Consider the following 18,595-nt stretch of genomic DNA (forward strand, 5'->3'; position numbering starts at 1 on the left):
ATGAGGCAGCGTGTTAAAGAGTACGAAACTTTGACTATAGAGCTGCAAAAAGAATCCAGCCAGATTAAAAAAAGGATGGCAACAGTAGAGAATGATAATAAGGCACTGAAGGAAAAAATGGCTGATTTGGAGGACAGATCACGGAGAGACAATCTCAAATTAGTGGGTTTTCCAGAAGGAGCAGAAAAAGATGACCCTACAGGTTTCATACAAAAATGGCTGTTAGATAATATAACAGCTTCAGGAGCAGCTCTAGGACCCATAGTGGAGAGAGCGCACCGTATTCCAACAAGAAAACCCCCACCAGGGCTAGCACCAAGGCCTTTGTTAATTAAAATGACCTCCTCAAGGGATCGGGATAATATCCTTAGGTGGAAGAGAGAAGCGCAAACGGTGAAATACAATGATACCAATATAGAGATATACCCGGACTTTTCGAAAACTACACAAGATAAAAGAAGAGAATATAAGGATGTTAAAAAGAGACTGATACAAGCCCAACTAAAATACTCCATGATGTACCCTGCAAAACTACGGATCATCTATAAAGAAACCGTACAATTTTTCTCCTACCCAAGTGATGCAGCCGATTGGATGGACTCTCAGGGCATTAAATAACCCGCTCACGGCCGCGGTGGGGGAGAGCTGGGGGGGTCGACGGTGGGGGGGGGGGGTAGTCTATAGTTAGAGTCCTATGAGCCGCAATTTGCGTCTCGCAGGTCAGAATGGGATTGGGGTTTTGGGGGTTGGGGAGGGGGTTTCTTTCCGCGGGGGACTGTCGTGGTGTTGAGGGCACGTTGCTGGTGGTTCCCCTGTTCTTCCGCTCAGTGTTGCCATATTCTTTAAAATGTCTAGCATATTGACATGGAATATCCGCGGTTTTGCGGATAAAATTAAGAGGTGCGCAGTGTTCGATTTAGTTTCTAGACATTTACCAGCAATAGTGGCCCTGTTAGAAACACACCTTACAGGTGAAAAAATAGCAGCACTGGGCGGAAGGAGATGGGCCTCTTACGAATACCATTCCTGCCACTCTATATATTCCAGGGGAATTAGTGTGTATATTCATAGACAGGTAGACTATGACCCAATAGAACAGTTAATCGACCAAGAGGGCCGGTACATTTTTTTGCACTGCTATTGGCAGGGGCAAAGGAGAATTATAGCGTTTATATACATCCCACCCCCCTTTACTACTACTGTACTATGTAAATTGATGGACTATATTGCAGCACGAGAGGAGTGCCCGGTGCTGGTGATGGGCGATTTCAACTCGGTCATGGACATTAAAAAAGATAGGATTTCTACCATAACTAATTATGAATTAAATCTAGGATCAAGTACAGTGCTATCTAGAATCTGTACGGAGATGGCATTGGTCGACATCTGGCGATCTCCTTACGGAAATAAGCAGGTATTCTCTTGCTTTAGTAACACATATAGGTCCATGTCCCGAGTTGATCTGGCTCTCGCCAGCCCCGGGCTCATTAATAAGGTTAAAAAAATGAATTATGAATGTCATGGCATCTCTGACCACAGCCCGGTTATGGTAATACTGGACAGTCCTAAGAAACCAAACCAAAATAGAATTTTTAAACTCAACCCCCACTGGATGACATTGATAAGGGATTTAGATAAGATTAATGAAGAAATAAAACTCTTCTGGAGGGATAATGTTAATTCAACACATATCCATATGGTTTGGGACTCGCTCAAGGCATATCTTCGGGGTATATATTCATACGAAATCAGGAAACAGAAAAATCTCTTTGCCCAAACTCAAAAAGAAATAGAAGGGAGGCTCAACCAGATAACGAATGAGATTATCCACGTAAATACCCCAGAAAAACAACTCCAACTTAAAAAGGCACAAGAGGAATATAAACAAAATCTACACAAAAAAGCACAGAACAAAATGTTTTTTTCAGGGTTGAGGAGTTTTAGCGAGTCCGGCAAGCCAAGCAGATTATTATCTATGATAGTAAAAAATCAAAGGGGAGGTTCCAATATCACTGGAATTAGGACAGAGGCAGGAAACATCCTACGAGACCCCGATGACATCCTAAGGGAATTCACTAGGTATTTTTCGACACTGTATCAAGCCGGGTCCCAAAATCAGGGAGAAATAATAGATCAATATCTGGATAACATTGATATCCCCGAGTTTGACCAACAAGACATTGATTGGTTAAATAGACCTATACAACTGACCGAGCTACAGACCACGTTGTATTCCATCAAGGGCAATACATCCCCAGGGGTGGACGGTTTCCCATTTGAAGTATACCGGAAACATGAGGGAACGATTCTTCCCCCAATGTTGGAGGTACTAAATCAATCCTGGACAATGGGTTCCCTACCCCCCTCATGGATGGAAGCCACCATCACATTGATCCCCAAAAAGGGGAAGGATCCGCTGTTAGCTGCTTCCTACCGCCCCATCTCTCTGTTGAACACAGATTATAAAATTCTTGCCAAATTGTTAGCCAACAGATTAAAAACTGTCATACATAAAGTTGTCCATGTAGACCAAACCGGGTTCATTCCCAAAAGAAACATACAGGATAATATAAGGCGGGCTTTTCTGAACATCCAGACGGGGGACGGGGGGGACTGCTCCATCCTGTCCCTGGATGCCGCTAAGGCCTTTGACAGGGTGGAGTGGCCCTTCCTTTGGAAAGTACTATCACGGGTGAAGATGGGCGAGTATTTCTCCAGATGGGTTCGCATTCTGTATCAAAACCCGGTATCGAGGGTTCGAATTAATGGTGAGTACTCTGCCCCTTTTCACCTGAACCGAGAAACACGCCAGGGGTGCCCCCTCTCCCCTTTGCTCTTCTCGCTTTTCCTGGAGCCAATTGCATGTAAAATTCAAACAGATGAGGAAATATCTGGCTTCGGGTGCGAGGGGGAAGCCGACAAAATTAGTTTATATGCGGACGATATGCTGCTCTTTTTGGGGAAGGGGTATATAAACTTGCCCAGGGTCATGGAAAGTCTGGATGAGTTTGGATCCCTATCTGGATACGATATTAACTGGGAAAAATCTAAATTTCTTCCATTGAGACGCCCGGTTCCACGGGGCCACAATTTTCGGGTTAGTATATTGACCCCAGCAGATTCCCTACTGTACCTGGGTATCCAGATAGGGACCAAACTGGAACATTATTTGAAACTGAATGTACTCCCAATAATAGATAAAGTTAGGGAAAAAATAAGAACATGGCTAAAGCTCCCTCTGTCACAAATCAACCGAATAGCGCTTATTAAAATTACATTATTACCAATGTTACTATATGTTTTCAACGCCAGTCCAATCACGATAAAAGACACGTTTTTCAACAAGTTAGAGACCCTCCTTAACGAACTGATATGGGGCCGCAAACAAGTCAGAATTAAGATTCAGTATCTGTATAAAGAAGAGGGTGGAATGTCCATCCCTTTTTTAAAAGGATATTATCTAGCTGCCCAATTGAGATGGTGTGTGAGGAATCGGAGGAATAAATGCATCTGTCTTCTTTTTGGGGAGCATTGTAGACCATGGTCGGATCTTTTTCACATTCTTGAAACTGCTATTTTTAAGAAGAAAATAATAAACCCGTTTTGTAGAATGCTTGGGTATATCTGGCAGCAAATTAGAGATATGGCGGGCGTATCTGAAGCAGTTCAGTACACCCCACTGTGGGGGAATGCACACTTACCACAAGTTATGTAACTAGGCCACGCTGAATATTGGGAAAAAAATGGGATATATTTAATTGCACAAGTTTTTCATCAAGGACTGATTAAGCCCTTAAATGAAATATTACCAGACATTACATTAGGATTTACTGATAACTTTCGATATGAACAATTACGTCACGCTATACAACACACGAAGAATAAGAATTATTTGAAGATAGTAAGGAACACTTTTTTAGATCTTTGTCAAGACATGACATTTAACACCTCCATATCACATATATACGCTAAGTTAAAATATGAACACACAAAAATGATCACATTCAGGGGTGAGGCTAAATGGGAAAGAGACCTACATAAAGGGGAACCTATTATTTGGAACACTGTGTACAGAAATATCAAAAGGTCGACCGTCTCACCCGCTCATGCATGGATTCTTTTGAAAATCATACACCGCCTCTATTACACACCAGCACTATTGCACACCATTTATAAAGATAGGAAACAGAACTGCTATAAATGTAACAAAGACAGAGGAGATTATAAACATCTGTTGTGGGAATGCCCAGGGATAAATGAATATTGGATAAAAATATTTCGGAAACTGCAGGACTATTCCCCTATGAAGTATCAGGCATGCATTGATTATGCCATCCTGGGTATACTCCCAGAGACAGATGAAAATAAAACAGAGCAGATACTGTGGTTTCGGGGCATCGCACTAGCCAAAATAATAATTGTGAAACACTGGGGCACCATGAAATACCCCAGTTTTCAGGAGTGGTCAGAGTGGATGAATAGAGTTAGGCAGTATGAACACACTCTAGCCCAAACAGCAGGAAAAAAGGCAGTCTGGCAGCGGATCTGGGGTAACTGGAAATAACGACAGTCGATGTAGATGTGGCAGCTTTGTGGAGGAGAAGGGGGGGGTAACTGGCAACTGGAAACAATAACAATGATAAAGATGCAGACATGGCAGCCCCGCGGAAAGAAAAAGGGGGGGGGCTTATAAATAAAATGGAAACTTAGTATAGGTTTAGACTAAATTATTAACGCACTCTCATTTTATTGCTTTGTGATATTGAAATAGAAGATTGTTATACATTATTTTTTGGAAAATAAAATTATTAAAAAAAAAAAAAAAAAAAAAAAGAAAGGTGGAGATGGCAGGATTACAGCTGACCATAGACATCACATGTTGTCTGGAGCTTCTCACAATATAATTACTAATCTTTTCTGGTCATATTAAATATTTCAACCAACTTCTGAAACTATCTGATGACTTCTACAATATTTGTTTCACAGTTTGTGAATCCGGGTGAAGATCTGAACATTATATATGTTACAGAGACATATGTGAGGGGTGATGAGCAGAATATAGAGGACATTCCTACAGATAACCGCCCAGGTGAGTAGTGACCACTAAATAAAGCAGAGAAGACTCACAGATTCTACTCCTTCACTGTATTCTGATTACTTTCCATTTCGTCCACCATGATGGCTCTACTATGAGAGTGACCCCTTGACCTCTGTAGGGGCAGGAACACAGAGTTTAAAAGACCACCACCCACTCTCACCCTCAGTGTTTCCTGTCCCTACGGGGGCACCTCACAGAGAGGCCTCCTGATGGAGGTGAAGACTTTTTTTTAAATTATTTTAAAGAAATACCTTGGGATTTGTGTCCCTTTCCTCTGCCCTCCTGCGGTTGAGTCCAAAGCTGGGCAGAGGATACCTATGGAACTGATCTCGTTCCTGTCTGCAGGATCCTGTATCTCTCCCCATAGCGTCGGTCCCCCTTCCCTGCATTGAGGAAGCTGACCACGCATCGCAGAGCACGCTGCACGCCGACTCCGGGTCGAAGCTTCAGCGCTGCACTCTGCTTCGGCCGGCAGGAGGCGGAAGGGGCGGAACTTTGACCGGGGTGCACCGCGATGACGTCAGACGCCGCTCTGACTATTAGAAGCGGCAAGTTTGAATAGGCTGTGGCATACAACCAAATCTCTCTCCTAGAGCAGACAAACCACAGATGTCTGTCCCTGAAGCCCCTGACGCCCCTGCAGTCCAGATGGAATCTGAAGCCCCCTCGGCTACTCCAACTGCGAGTTCCCCTGTGGGGAGAGAGACAAATGATGTCTCATATCGACTTGTTTTATTATCATGTCTATTGATACCTGGTTGCTCCTTTCTTATAGGGAGTAAAAGAGCCGAGAACAAGAACTAAAGTTCATAGGTGTTCGACTTGTAGCAAGAGACTTCCTGAGAATCATAAAAAGAAACTCTGCCAAGTTTACATCAATGATCTTGTAAAAGAGGAGCAACCGTCCATACTGATGGAGGTCAAAACCCTAATTCAGAACGAAATAAAGTCCCCCCTGGCCTCTCTCAGATCTGTCCCTCCTACACCTCCAGCAAAAAAAACCTAGGATGTCTGTCCTATCCTCCTCTGATTTAGAGGATATGGACCAGGAGGCCTCCACCTTTAGACAGAACGTTAATATTGACGCTTTATCAGAGGGTGAAATTGTCGAGGATAGTAAAAAATATTTTTTCTCTTCCGAGGACATGGAGGAATTATTGGGCGCTGTCAGAGCAACCATGGGTATTGAGGAGGTGAAAAAAACACAATCTGTCCTGGATGAGATGTTTGGGGGACTCAGAGCCAAAAAACTAAAAGTATTTTCAATGAATGAAAACATAAAAGATATGATCCTGGATGAATAGACGGACCCTGAAAGAAGACTGGGGGTATCCAGGGAATTCAGGAATAGGCTATTATTCGATCCAATGGACGTTAAACTGTTTAATGAAACCCCAAAAATTGACATTCAGGTAGCCAAGGTAGTCAAGAAGACCTCCCCTCTATTCGAGGACTCGTCACAACTGCAGGACCCAATGGAAAGGAAGGCCGACTCGCTTCAAAAAAAATCCTGGGAGGCATCTATGTTTGGTATTAAAACCAACATAGCTGCGACGTTGGTGGCTAGGTTCATGTGTTTCTGGCTCAATGAGTTGGAAGACCATATTAAAAACAAAACCCCAAGAGAGGAAATATTAAATTATTTTCCACTCCTCAGATCAGCCACTGCCTTCTTGGCGGATGCCTCAGCGGAGTCGGTGAGGTTTGCTGCCAAGGATGCTGCTCTCACCAATTCAGCTAGAAGGGCATTGTGGATGAAAGCATGGGGAGGGGATAAAACATCAAAAGTGAAGCTATGTTCTATAGCTTTTTCTAGGGAATACGTTTTTGGACCCGTGTTAGACTCCATTCTTGAGAAGGCTGCAGAAAAAAAGAAAGGGTTTCCGGAGGAAAGTAAAAAGAAGCCCTTTCGTTCCTTCAATTCCCAGACTAGACCCTATAGGGGCAAAGGGAAGTCGGGTAGGTGGAGTTACCAGAAGGTGGGGGAAAGGCAGAGGTTTCCTTCTCAACCCCCAGAATAGACAATCAGATAAACAGAGACGCCAGAGTAGGGGGAAGACTTAGGAATTTTCTGTCCCGGTGGGAATCCGTCACTGAAAATCCCGTGGGCCTTAGACATCCTACGAAATGGCTACCGGATAGAATTTTCCTCAGCCCCTCCAAAAAAGTTCAAAATAACATCACACAGCCCAAAAACTCTAGAAAAAAATCTGGCAGGGGGTCCTTCAACTTATAGATTCAGGAGTGGTAGCAGAAGTCCCCAGTATGGAAAGAGGAAGGGGTTACTACTCCAATTAATTTCTGGTTCATAAACCAGACGGTACCTCCGCACATTATAAATGTAAAGGGACTAAACAAAGCTGTCACATACAGAAAGTTCAGGAATCCATAACATCTATCATTCCTTTGATCAAAGACGTAGATTTCATGACGTCCATAGACTTAAAGGACGCTTACTATCACGTCCCCATAAACAAAACATCTCAGAAATACCTCAGATTCAACCTAGTGGACAACTTGGGAGAAGTAAAATACTTCCAGTTCACCGTGTTACCCTTTGGAATCTCCTCTGCCCCAAGGGTATTCACGAAGCTCATAGTGGAAATGATATCCCCCCTCAGAGCGGAAGGAATAAAAATGTTTCCATACTTAGACGATTTCCTAGTTCTAGGATCCTCGGAACTGGAAACAACCAGCCTTACCAATTACCTAATACGCAGGTTCTCAGACCTAGGCTAGGTAATAAACCTAAAGAAATCATGCCTAATTCCATCAACCAGAATGAAATTTTTGGGAGTGATCCTGGACTCAGTTTCCCAGATTACATCCCTCCCTCAGGAGAAAATAAAATCCTTTATAGACAAAACAAGAAAATTCCAGAGTCAGTGCTATGAGCCTCTTGGGAATGATGACTTCCTGTATAACGGCGGTATCTTAGTCCCAGGCTCATACCAGGATAGTCCAGTCGTGGATCCTGAAGAATTGGGACAAGAAGCAGTGTTCTCTAGAAAAAAGAATCTCCATCCCAAACCACGTAAGATCAGATTTAAACTGGTGGACGGAAAACAGAAACTTGCTAGGAGATGTACCCTGGATAAAGAATCCAGAGATACAAATTTACACAGATGCAAGCGGCACAGGATGGGGAGCAAAAATAGGTTTGCTAAGCTACCAGGGCACTTGGTCGGACATCATAAGAACAAAATCATCGAACCACAGAGAACTGAGGGCGATCTGGGAGGTTCTGAAGGCATCACAAGACAAGGCATCCGGAAAACACCTGAAGATCCTTTCAGACAGTGTAACAGCAGTCGCATATCTGAAACATCAGGGGGGCACAAGATCCCCAAGCTTAAAAGATCTGGCGGAAAAAATATTCTTCTGGGCAGAAAGAAATGTTCCCTCTGTAAGCCGTGTACCGGGGTGGGCTCCCCATAATACAGCGAAGTCACAGACAAGGAAAGCGACACTGACACCAGCTTAATATGCAAGAACAGAAAACTTTACTTAAACAAGTAATAACATAAGCATCACCAAAGCAATACAAACATGCATAGAAACGCTATATCCCGGACCCACAGTAAATGTCCCTGCCCAGTGGACAGGCCTAGCCGATGGCGGACACAGCAGAGCCTGCAAGTCAATAACTGCGCTGCAGTCCAGTACAGTACAGCCTAGCAAAACGATATAAATCCTAACTGACTAACTAATGCTAGGCCTAGGCTAGTCTCTGTAACTTCAGGGCCCACACAATATATTGCAATCGGTAACCAGGTGTACTGACCTGTGTCCGTTCTGGGCCCAAGGATGCAGCCTACCAGAGATGGCCACCAACTTCTCAGCAACCGTGCAGCCTTGCTTGATAGTAAGGCCTTCTGTCCACACACTGGACTGGTCTTCCTGGGACAACCTCTCTTTCAAAAGAGCTGGATACAGAAAGGATATTACAGCTACTCTCCTTCTTCTGAGTGTCCATTAACTGCCGGACATCTGCAAGCCAGGATGGAATCGGATTCAGTCCCTCACAGCACAATCCTTCCACCATGCCAGATCAACACATTTCCTGGTTCACTTACAGGCAACAGCATGAGTCATCATCTGTTTTGCATATTTAAAGAGGACCTTTCACCAGAATAAAACTTCTAAACGAACTATACAGGCATGTAGAGCGGCGCCCAGGGACCCCCCTGCACTTACTGTTATACCTGGGCGCCGCTCCGTTCTCCCGTTATTGCCTCCGGTATGTTCATAGTTAGGCTCCACCCAGGGGAACCTGCCGTCGGCTCATTCTCCCATGCTGTAGCGCTGGCCAATCGCAGCGCTCAGCTCATAGCCTGAGAGAGAAAAAAGCCTCTCAGGCTATGAGCTGAGCGCTGTAATTGGCCAGTGCTGCAGCATGGGAGAAGGAGGCGCCGGCAGGTTCTCCTGGGTGGAGCCTAACTATGAAGATACCGGAGGCAATACCGGGAGAACGGAGTGGCGCCCAGGTATAACAGTAAGTGCAGGGGGGGTCCATGGGTGCCGCTCTACATGCCTGTATAGTTAGTTTAGAGGTTTTATTCTGGTGAAAGGTCCTCTTAAATCTCAGAGTGTACTGGCTGTAGCTGCAAAACAGTGGCCTCTAGTGCCCGGAATGCCAAATGACAGTTTAAGTACAGACATTATGCAGAAATAGCATAATCTCACACCTCCATCACAGCTATCCATTTAAAGGGTACAGAAAATATTCAGGTGGATTTCCTCAGCAGGATGACCATAGATCCAGGAGAATGGGCCCTAGACTCAGAGGTATTTCATCAGATCACCAGGAGATGGGGAACGCCACAGATAGACCTGTTTGCGTCAAGAAAAAACGCAAAAGTCCATCCTTTCTGCTCTCTAAACCCCAGGGACAACTCTTGGGCAGTGGACGCATTCTCAATTAGGTGGACTTGGGGTCTAGCCTATGCCTTTCCCCCTTGGCCGCTAATACCCAGAGTGCTGCAAAAGATAAGGTCGGACCCAGTAACAGTAATACTGGTTGTTCCATACTGGTGTCACGGACGGTGTACAGGAAACAAGGCAAAGCAACATGCATAAATGACTCGCTGGATCCAAGAGCTAAGGAACCAAAGGGAGACCCCTGCAGAAGACCTGGCACTTTCCCTGGCTGCTCAGCCTATGCAAAGATCCGAATGGTGGAAGTTTGCATATCCACGTACCTTGACTATATAACCCCTGAGCACCCTACAATAGTGAGGGGACACGACCACCGGCTCCCTACACAAGATACGGAGGGAGTCAGGGTCACCTGGGATCCAGCAAACAGAAATTAACAGATAAATGTTCAAACCTTAACTTTGTAGCAGACAGGAGAACAAGATCAGCATGCACACACACTCCAGGAAGAAGTATAAGCCGCCCAGAAAAGCATTCTGGGGAGGAATTTAAAGGGAAGCAATTAGTCCAACACATGACAGCTGAGAGAGGCTAACGAGATGAGTAACTGAATACCACAACAAAGAAACTCAAGGAGGAGGTTCTGAATGGCCTCTGTCAGAGCTTCTCAGCTGTCTGGTTGTGACAACTGGACAAAAAGAAATTGGTTCCCAGTACTAAGGGAACTAGCTCTGGAAGAACCCTGGAGAATTCCCCTACAGGAGAACATCATTTCTCAGGGCCCAATCCTTCATAAGAATCCAGGAGTGGAATACTGCATTTAACACTTAGAAGGATTCCTCTGGTAAAATGGTCACCTGTGGCTTCTTTTCAAAGATCTTCTGGTCAGCTAAACACAACTACTCCACTGGTGAAAGAGAGCTACCTCGACTTTCTGACACTACCCATGTGTCACGTCTGCAATTTTTTAATAGTGGATCTCAACTGCGGAGTAAATAGGATCAATCAGATATGAATCTCAGGCGTCACTCACAACCTCAACGGTGAGTTTGAGATTCTACCATCACGTGATCACAGGAGAAACAACTCAGGTCGGCACAATACTATTGCTTCATAGACTGCGGGTAGGTATTAGAATACTAGAATGCGGTAGCTGCCGCAGGGTTAACAGGGGGTACTCAGTAAGAGTCATACACAGTTATTTCAGCCTGCATGCAGGTAAGGAGAGGTGCTCTCTCACAGATAGGGTACTTGCGATTGGCAGTAGCTATGCGGTGACTCCAGTATCAGGGCTGAGCGGATCCGTCTTCCAGAGGGTAGCAGGGGAATGAGAAGGGTCCGGTTACTGAGCGGATCCGTCTTCCAGATGGCAGCAGGGGAATGAGAAGGGTCCGGTTTGTGATGGTCCCATACATGGGTTGTGAGGCAGCAGGCGTTCCGACAACAATTACAGCACGCCATGCTGCCTCATCAGCGCCCTTAAATGGAACCAGGAAGTGAGTAGGGATTGCTGATTGGTCCGGACGACTTCCGCGTTCCACCGTGGAACGCAGCCGCCGCGTCACAACCCGGAGTACGTGCGTCTTCCGCGTTCCACGGTGGAACGCAGAGGACCGCGGCAGACAAACAAAAGGCCGTCCCGTCGGTGGCATTACACCATGTCTGATTACTGTATTGACCCTATTTATGAGTTGAGCATGAATATCAGGGAACACACAGTAACATAGTACATAAGGCCAAAAAAAGACATTTGTCCATCCAGTTCGGCCTGTCAATCTGCAAGTTGATCCAGAGGTAGGCAAAAAAAAGCAACGTGAGGTAGAAGCCAATTTTCCCCACTTTAGGAGAATAAAAAATTCCTTCCCGACTCCAATCAGGCAATCAGAATAACTCCCTGGATCAACAACCCCTCTCTAGTAGCTATAGCTTGTAATATTATTACACTCCAGAAATACATCCAGGCCCCTCTTGAACTCTTTTAGTGAACTCACCATCATCACCTCCTCAGGCAGAGAGTTGCATAGTCTTACTGCTCTTACCGTAAAGAATCCTCTTCTATGTTTGTGTACAAACCTTCTTTTCTCCAGACGCAGAGGATGTCCCCTCGTCACAGTCACAGTCCTGGGGATAAATAGATGATGGGATAGATCTCTCTACTGACCTCTGATATATTTATACATAGGTATTAGATCTCCCCTCAGTTGTCTTTTTCTATAGTGAATAGCCCTAATTTTGATAATCTTTCAGGGTACTGTAGTTGCCCCATTCCAGTTATTACTTTAGTTGCCCTCCTCTGGACCTTCTCCAGCTCTGCTATGTCTGCCTTGTTCACAGGAGCCCAGAACTGTACACAGTACTCCATGTGTGGTCTGACTAGTGATGTGTAAAGTGGTAGGACTATGTTCTTATCACGGGCATCTATGCCCCTTTTGATGCAACCCATTATCTTATTGGCCTTGGCAGCAACTGCCTGACACTGGTTTTTGCAGCTTAGTTTGCTGTTTATTAAAATTCCTATATGCTTTTCCATGTCAGTGTGACCGAACTGCCAAGATAATGCTCTCAGGTTTAGCCCAAAGTCAGATCAGTTGGTTGACATTCGCTGATCATTACAATAAGCGCTTGTGACATGATTAGGCCTAGTTTGTGATCGCGGGCGAGTGCTCTTTCACAGGGAAACCTGTCCTACCTCCCTAGCAACCAGACAGCTGGCAGTGCTATGGAGAAGCACACCTGCCAACAAGGTATATTACACTTTATTGGCTGCACAGACCTCAAACCCATCCTTTGGGATGAACTAGAACAGAGGTAGTGAACTTAAACCCTCTCATCCAACATCACTGTTTGACCTCACAAATGTTCTTCTGGATTATAGGGGTTGTCCAGGTTGAGCTAAACCCAGACATACCCACATTTTCATCCAGGCAGGCCCTGTTATATGAGCATCACAGCATTTCATGCTGTGATGCTCTCCTTTGCCATGTGCTGAATTGCGCATGGTAAAGGCTTTTTTACTGGAGATCGCAGTAAAACACTCCAGGCACGCTCCAAAAGTTTGTACAAATCTTTACCAGAAGAATGGAAGCTGATTTAGTTGCAAAGGGGGGAACCATTTCCCTATTACTGACCATGGATTTCAAAAGGGATGTCACAAAAGCTCCTGCAGGAGTCCCAATTCTTTTGTCCCTATAGTGTAATTTTTAGGCTATGTTGACACTAGCGTTTTTGCTGGATCCGGCAGGGTTCAGCAAAAATGCTTCAGTTACTGATAATACAAGCATCTGCATCCGTTATGAACTGATCCAGTTGTATTATCTTTAACATTGCCAAGACAGATCCGTCATGAACTCCATTGAAAGTCAAAGGAGGACGGATCAGTTTTCTATTGTGGTAGAGAAAACGGATCCGTCCCCATTGACTTGCATTGGGGGTCATGCCGGATCTGTCTTGCTCCGCATTCCCGGACAGAAACCAAAGTACAACATGTTGCGGTTTGCTCTCTGGTATGGGAACGCAACTAAACAGAACGGAATGCATTTTGGTGCACTCCGTTCTGTTCAATTCAGTTTTGTCCCCATTGACAATGAATGGGGACAAAACTGAAGCATTTTTTTCCGGTATTGAGCCACTATTAGGAATCTCAATACCGGAAAAATAAAACGCTAGTGTGAAAGTAGCCTAAGACGTTTGAGCTGGATAGCCAGGTAACCAGGGAGAGATACCTATAGCTGTAGATTTTTTGTAGACTTTATTTCATCTAAAGCTGGAAGTAGATTATAATCTAAAGATCAATATCATGTAATGTCCTTAATTTTTAGCCACCCCAAGCTTCTCGTGAAAACAAAGTAAAAAAAGAAAATATAAATGAAAAATGTTAAACTGCCACTCTATTTCCCTGACTTCTTTGTATAGTACATGACCATACTGCATCTCCTCTCTGCTATGTGCTAAAATCCATGTAGCTTTCAGGGAGTGTGTGAGATGGACAGCACCTAATCTCACTGACCCACAGATCCCTTCATGATTCTTCACTGAGCATTTCAGTAGAAAACAGTGGTAATCATATTGAAACGTGATCCTATGAAGATGCTGGCTTCAACACAAGGGTGGAAAATACAGGAGACCTAACTGGCTAACTGGTGACCTAACGTCATGATCTACTTACTGGTCTTGGTACTGAGGTCCACTGATAGATTGTGTCACCCCAGTTGATCAATGAATTTGTGTTCCATGCCTTGCAATTTGTATAGATGTTTTCATATAGAAATATAATTGTATTGTTTTGTTATTTAAAAATAATAATGTAAGTTTTATTCTTGGCAGATGACTGGACCAGGAGCTCAGAGGAACATCTGATATCTTCAGATTTTAAAGCAGATGATCATGGTGTCATAGAAGATACATATGAAGAGCATGTTATTATCTCGAATATATCATCAGCCATTCACAGCAAAGATCTATCTTCTGATCCTTTGGATCGAGTCCAATCTTCTGATTTATCACAGACTGTTAAGCAAAATAAATGTCGCAGAAGGGATGTTCAACATCAAAGGGTACACACCGGGGAGAAGGCTTTTTCATGTTCACAGTGTGGGAAATATTTTAGCTTTAAATCAGCTCTTGTTATTCATCAGAGAATTCATACAGGAGAGAAGCCATTTTCATGTTCAGAATGTGGGAAATGTTTTAACAAAAAGTCAAATCTTGTTGCTCATGAAAGAATTCACACAGGGGAGAAGGCTTTTTCTTGTTCAGATTGTGGGAAATATTATAGCGTTAAATCAGCTCTGGTTATGCATCAGAGAAGTCATACAGGGGAGAAGCCATTTTCATGTTCAGAATGTGAGAAATGCTTTAACAAAAAGTCAAATCTTGTTGCTCATGAAAGAATTCACACAGGGGAGAAGCCTCATTCATGTTCAGAATGTGGGAAATGTTTTAACCGTAAATCGGATCTTGTTAAACATCAGAGAATGCACACAGGGGAGAAGCCATTTTCATGTTCAGAATGTGAGAAATGTTTTTCAGATAAATCACATCTTGTTAGACATCAGATACTTCACACAGGGGAGAAGCCATTTTCTTGTTCAGAATGTGAAAAATGTTTTAACCATAAATCACATCTTGCTATACATAACAGAATTCACACAGGGGAGAAGCCATATTCATGCTTAGAATGTGGGAAATGTTTTACATATAAATCACAATTTGTTAAGCATCAAAGAATTCACACAGGGGAGAAGCCATTTTCATGTTCAAAATGTGGAAAATACTTTAATCAGAAAACAGATGTTGTTAAACATCAGAGAATTCACACAGGGGAGAAGCTATTTTCATGTTCAGAATGTGGAAAATGGTTCACAGATAAATCACATCTTGTTAGACATCAGAGAATTCACACAGGGGAGAAGCCATATTCATGTTCAAAGTGTAGGAAAGGTTTCACGGATAAATCATATCTTGTTAAACATGAGAGAATTCACAGAGGGGAGAAGCCATTTTCGTGTTTAGAATTTGACAAATGCTTTAAACAAAGGTCAGAGCTTTTTAAAAATGAGAGAATTCACACAGGGTAGAAGCCATTGGTATGCCCAGATTATGAGACAACTCTCGTTGACCAGCAAATAATTCACAGAGAGGAGAAGCTATTCTGATGTATGTGGAAAGTGTTTTAACACTCAGCTGTAATTGCAGATCAAAGAATTCACACAGGAAAAAATGTTTTATGTCCGAAATGAGAAAATGTTTTATAAACAAGTTATATCTTCTCTTACGTTCTAACCAGCAGTTAGGGGTATTTCCACCCCTGCCCTGTAGGACAGTTGGGAGTCTTTAATTTCAACAAATTCATCACTAATTAATTAGAGTAACAAAAAATTATAATAAAACAGCACTACTCACTGAGACTTTAGCTAAAAATAACCATTAAGTGGTGGTGCCAGCGGTGTCGAATCCTGGCCTATGCACTCCTAAGTATATAGTAAATTTAAAAGGAAAACCGCGGCACTAGGTCTTCAAAAAAATGTAATGTTTGTTTAGGGTATATATATATATATATATATATGTTGCACTTTGTATGTCACATTGAGCTTAAGAAAGACTCTTTGAGTCGAAACGTTGCCTGCCTGGTGGGAACAAACACTGATTTTTTTTTTTGAAGACCTTGGAGTGCGGCGGTTTTCCTTTTACGTTTACTCATCGGAGCCAATACATTCTAATACTATACGGAGCGCGCTCATCCCTACTTTTAATGTATTGACTTTAACAGGTCCTGGTAACATAGGTTTAGTGGGAAGGAAAGCAAAGCAACTTCCAAATGAAAGCACCTTGCAGCGAGGATTATGATATATAACAATGTCTGATAGATATAGATTTAAAAGGTGCCAGAACGTTGACTTTTTGACCTTGCTATGAACCATCTTTCCATTGTTGACTGATTTTAAAATCCAAGCTGACAGGAGTCCGTCTCTCTTCTTTCAGAAAACTCTAGGCGTTGCCAAGAGCAAAAGTCCCGGTCAGTGTGCCATTCAGATAAAAAATTCAGGATAAACCGTTTTCCTCTTCTAGAAGGATAAGAATAAAGTGGGGAATATTCATTCTGAGGAAAGAAAACAAGACATAAATTGTTCATATCCATCCGGTCAAGGTACCAGAATATCGACCTAGGGGAAACTCCACATCTAGGGGGCCAAGGACCTTTAAAGTGGTTAAAGGTTTGAAAAAGAGCTATGATGGCAGAATAAAAACATTCTGGAAATGATCATTGCTAACCAAGTTAGTCCGGATTCACTATGGACAGCCTCTAAATCCTGAACAGGTCTAGCATAGAGGAACTGTGTTCTGGTCCGGATGAAGGACCTACACCTCTACTCAGCAGGTGCTGTACTTGATATATTAAGGTTGTCTTGCAGTTCTCAAAGGCCAGAAAGTCATCTGCTCACTTCTGTGGAAGTGTATACTTCATAAGATCTTTCTTCTGCATAAAGTGAAACATCTACTGAGGTAAATGTGCTTGTCCTCATTGGAGTGCAAAGTACACAGTTTCATGCCTGTAACATACAATTTAAAGGGTCCTCCTCCTAAAGTTGATACATTGTAGCCAGATTATCCTGGCATTCTTTTGTACCTGCTGGGACAAGGGTATAAGTTTGACACCTGTCTTGGGTTGCTCCTCCAAACTGAGAGTGCTCTTAGAAAACCCTACCCTCAGGTTGCTACGACTGCTTATAATGTCTGCAAAGCCCTAAGGAAATGTATTATTCAGGGTCTAGGGTTTCAGCTGTGATGCTAGATCTTAACAGATGTGTTGTCCGTTAAATCTATGGCCTAGATTACAACAAGTAAGTTGCTCTCTGGCTTAGACGAGGGATAATTCTTCCAGGTAAACCTCTGTGGATTAGAGTATGAGTCAAGTAGTCTCTTTGGTTCAGAACTGGATAAGTTAATGGAAACCTTATCTGATATAAAATGCAGATCATTATAGCAGTCCTTCAGGGTAAATATATACCCCCCAGAGGTATAACAAAAGGATATAAAGCCTTGATAGGGTCAGTCGGGATGGCTGTATATTTTAGAATCTCCGCAAAGGTGGTCATAGTCCTCAATGAGAAGCAAGGCCTTATGTTTCTGTAATAGTAGCTTCTATCTCTGGTCTTAAAATTGCTTACCCATTTTCCTGTCTTAGAGCATTGCTAAGAATAGCTGTTCAGAGAGCAGGCAGTGTCATGCTCCTGCAATTCACAGCCTCTCTGATCAGGATGTCCTCGGATATTCACACTGGTTGTGTTCTCTAAAGCAGCCTCCTTAAGAATACAGAAGAATTTCCTTGGTTCCATACTTGGATTGGCTATCTTCATGCTACTGTCCAGTTATATCAACCCTTCTGCTGAGGAAGCATCTTGGTAACTGATGGTTTTATGCATTATTTAAGCAGATGCAGAAGTAGTTTCTGGAACCTTGTGGCACTTATGCCCCCTATATAGAGTAGAGATCCTGAGCATGTGGAAATGTTACCCGAAGGGGCTGAACAGTAGGTGCACCCTGTCATTTTAAGCTCGTCATTCCCTCAGATGGTAGAAACAGTGTTTCGTAAATCCAAACGATCTGGATTCTGTTGACTACTAATGACTCTGAACTAGATTGAGAATCGCACCTAGAGGGGCATACAGACAATGGACTCTTGGAGTCGATCGGAAAATCTCTTACTATATATTTTTCATCCCGTTGACTTTTTACATACTTTACTATTCAGACCGGAGTGGTCCTACCAGGGTGACGCTCTTTTTCTCCTCCCTGCTTCCCTTTCTTCTTGTTCTTCCGCATTTTTTTTATGTATTTTATATTTATATTTGTCTCATTCCAATAAAGGATTTATTATATTTATCATCCGGCGCTTTGGCTCCTTTTCTCTTGTTTTCTGATATGTGCACTCGGGAGCTGTTGCCGAGTTACTCCACAGGGGCGGTTTGGTGGGTATACTAGGTTGGGCACTGTCCCTTGCCTTATCCCATCCCTTTCCTTGTGGCCCCCCCTGGGTCGCCCTTTTGTTTTCCAAAATAAACACCTGCCTGTCTGGGCTCTGACTAATACAGTGAAGCTCCTAGCTCACCTATTGAACAC

At 43.3% G+C, this 18,595-nt stretch overlaps 2 protein-coding genes across 2 annotated transcripts in view; one reads left to right on the forward strand and one right to left on the reverse strand.

The window, feature by feature from the left end:
* The window catches only part of LOC122939922 (oocyte zinc finger protein XlCOF22-like), a 348,165-nt gene that overhangs the window by 109,548 nt on the left and 220,022 nt on the right, over positions 1-18,595 (reverse strand). The gene's annotated exons all lie outside the window — the stretch shown is intronic.
* LOC122940330 (zinc finger protein 852-like) lies at positions 1,370-18,333 on the forward strand. Its single transcript, XM_044296953.1, has 3 exons — positions 1,370-2,267; positions 5,033-5,089; positions 14,300-18,333. The coding sequence occupies exons 1-3, from the start codon at positions 1,370-1,372 to the stop codon at positions 15,550-15,552; spliced, it is 2,208 nt and encodes a 735-aa protein (XP_044152888.1). The 3' UTR covers positions 15,553-18,333.

The sequence above is a fragment of the Bufo gargarizans genome, chromosome 6 (genome assembly GCF_014858855.1).
Source record: "Bufo gargarizans isolate SCDJY-AF-19 chromosome 6, ASM1485885v1, whole genome shotgun sequence".
NCBI lineage: Eukaryota > Metazoa > Chordata > Amphibia > Anura > Bufonidae > Bufo > Bufo gargarizans.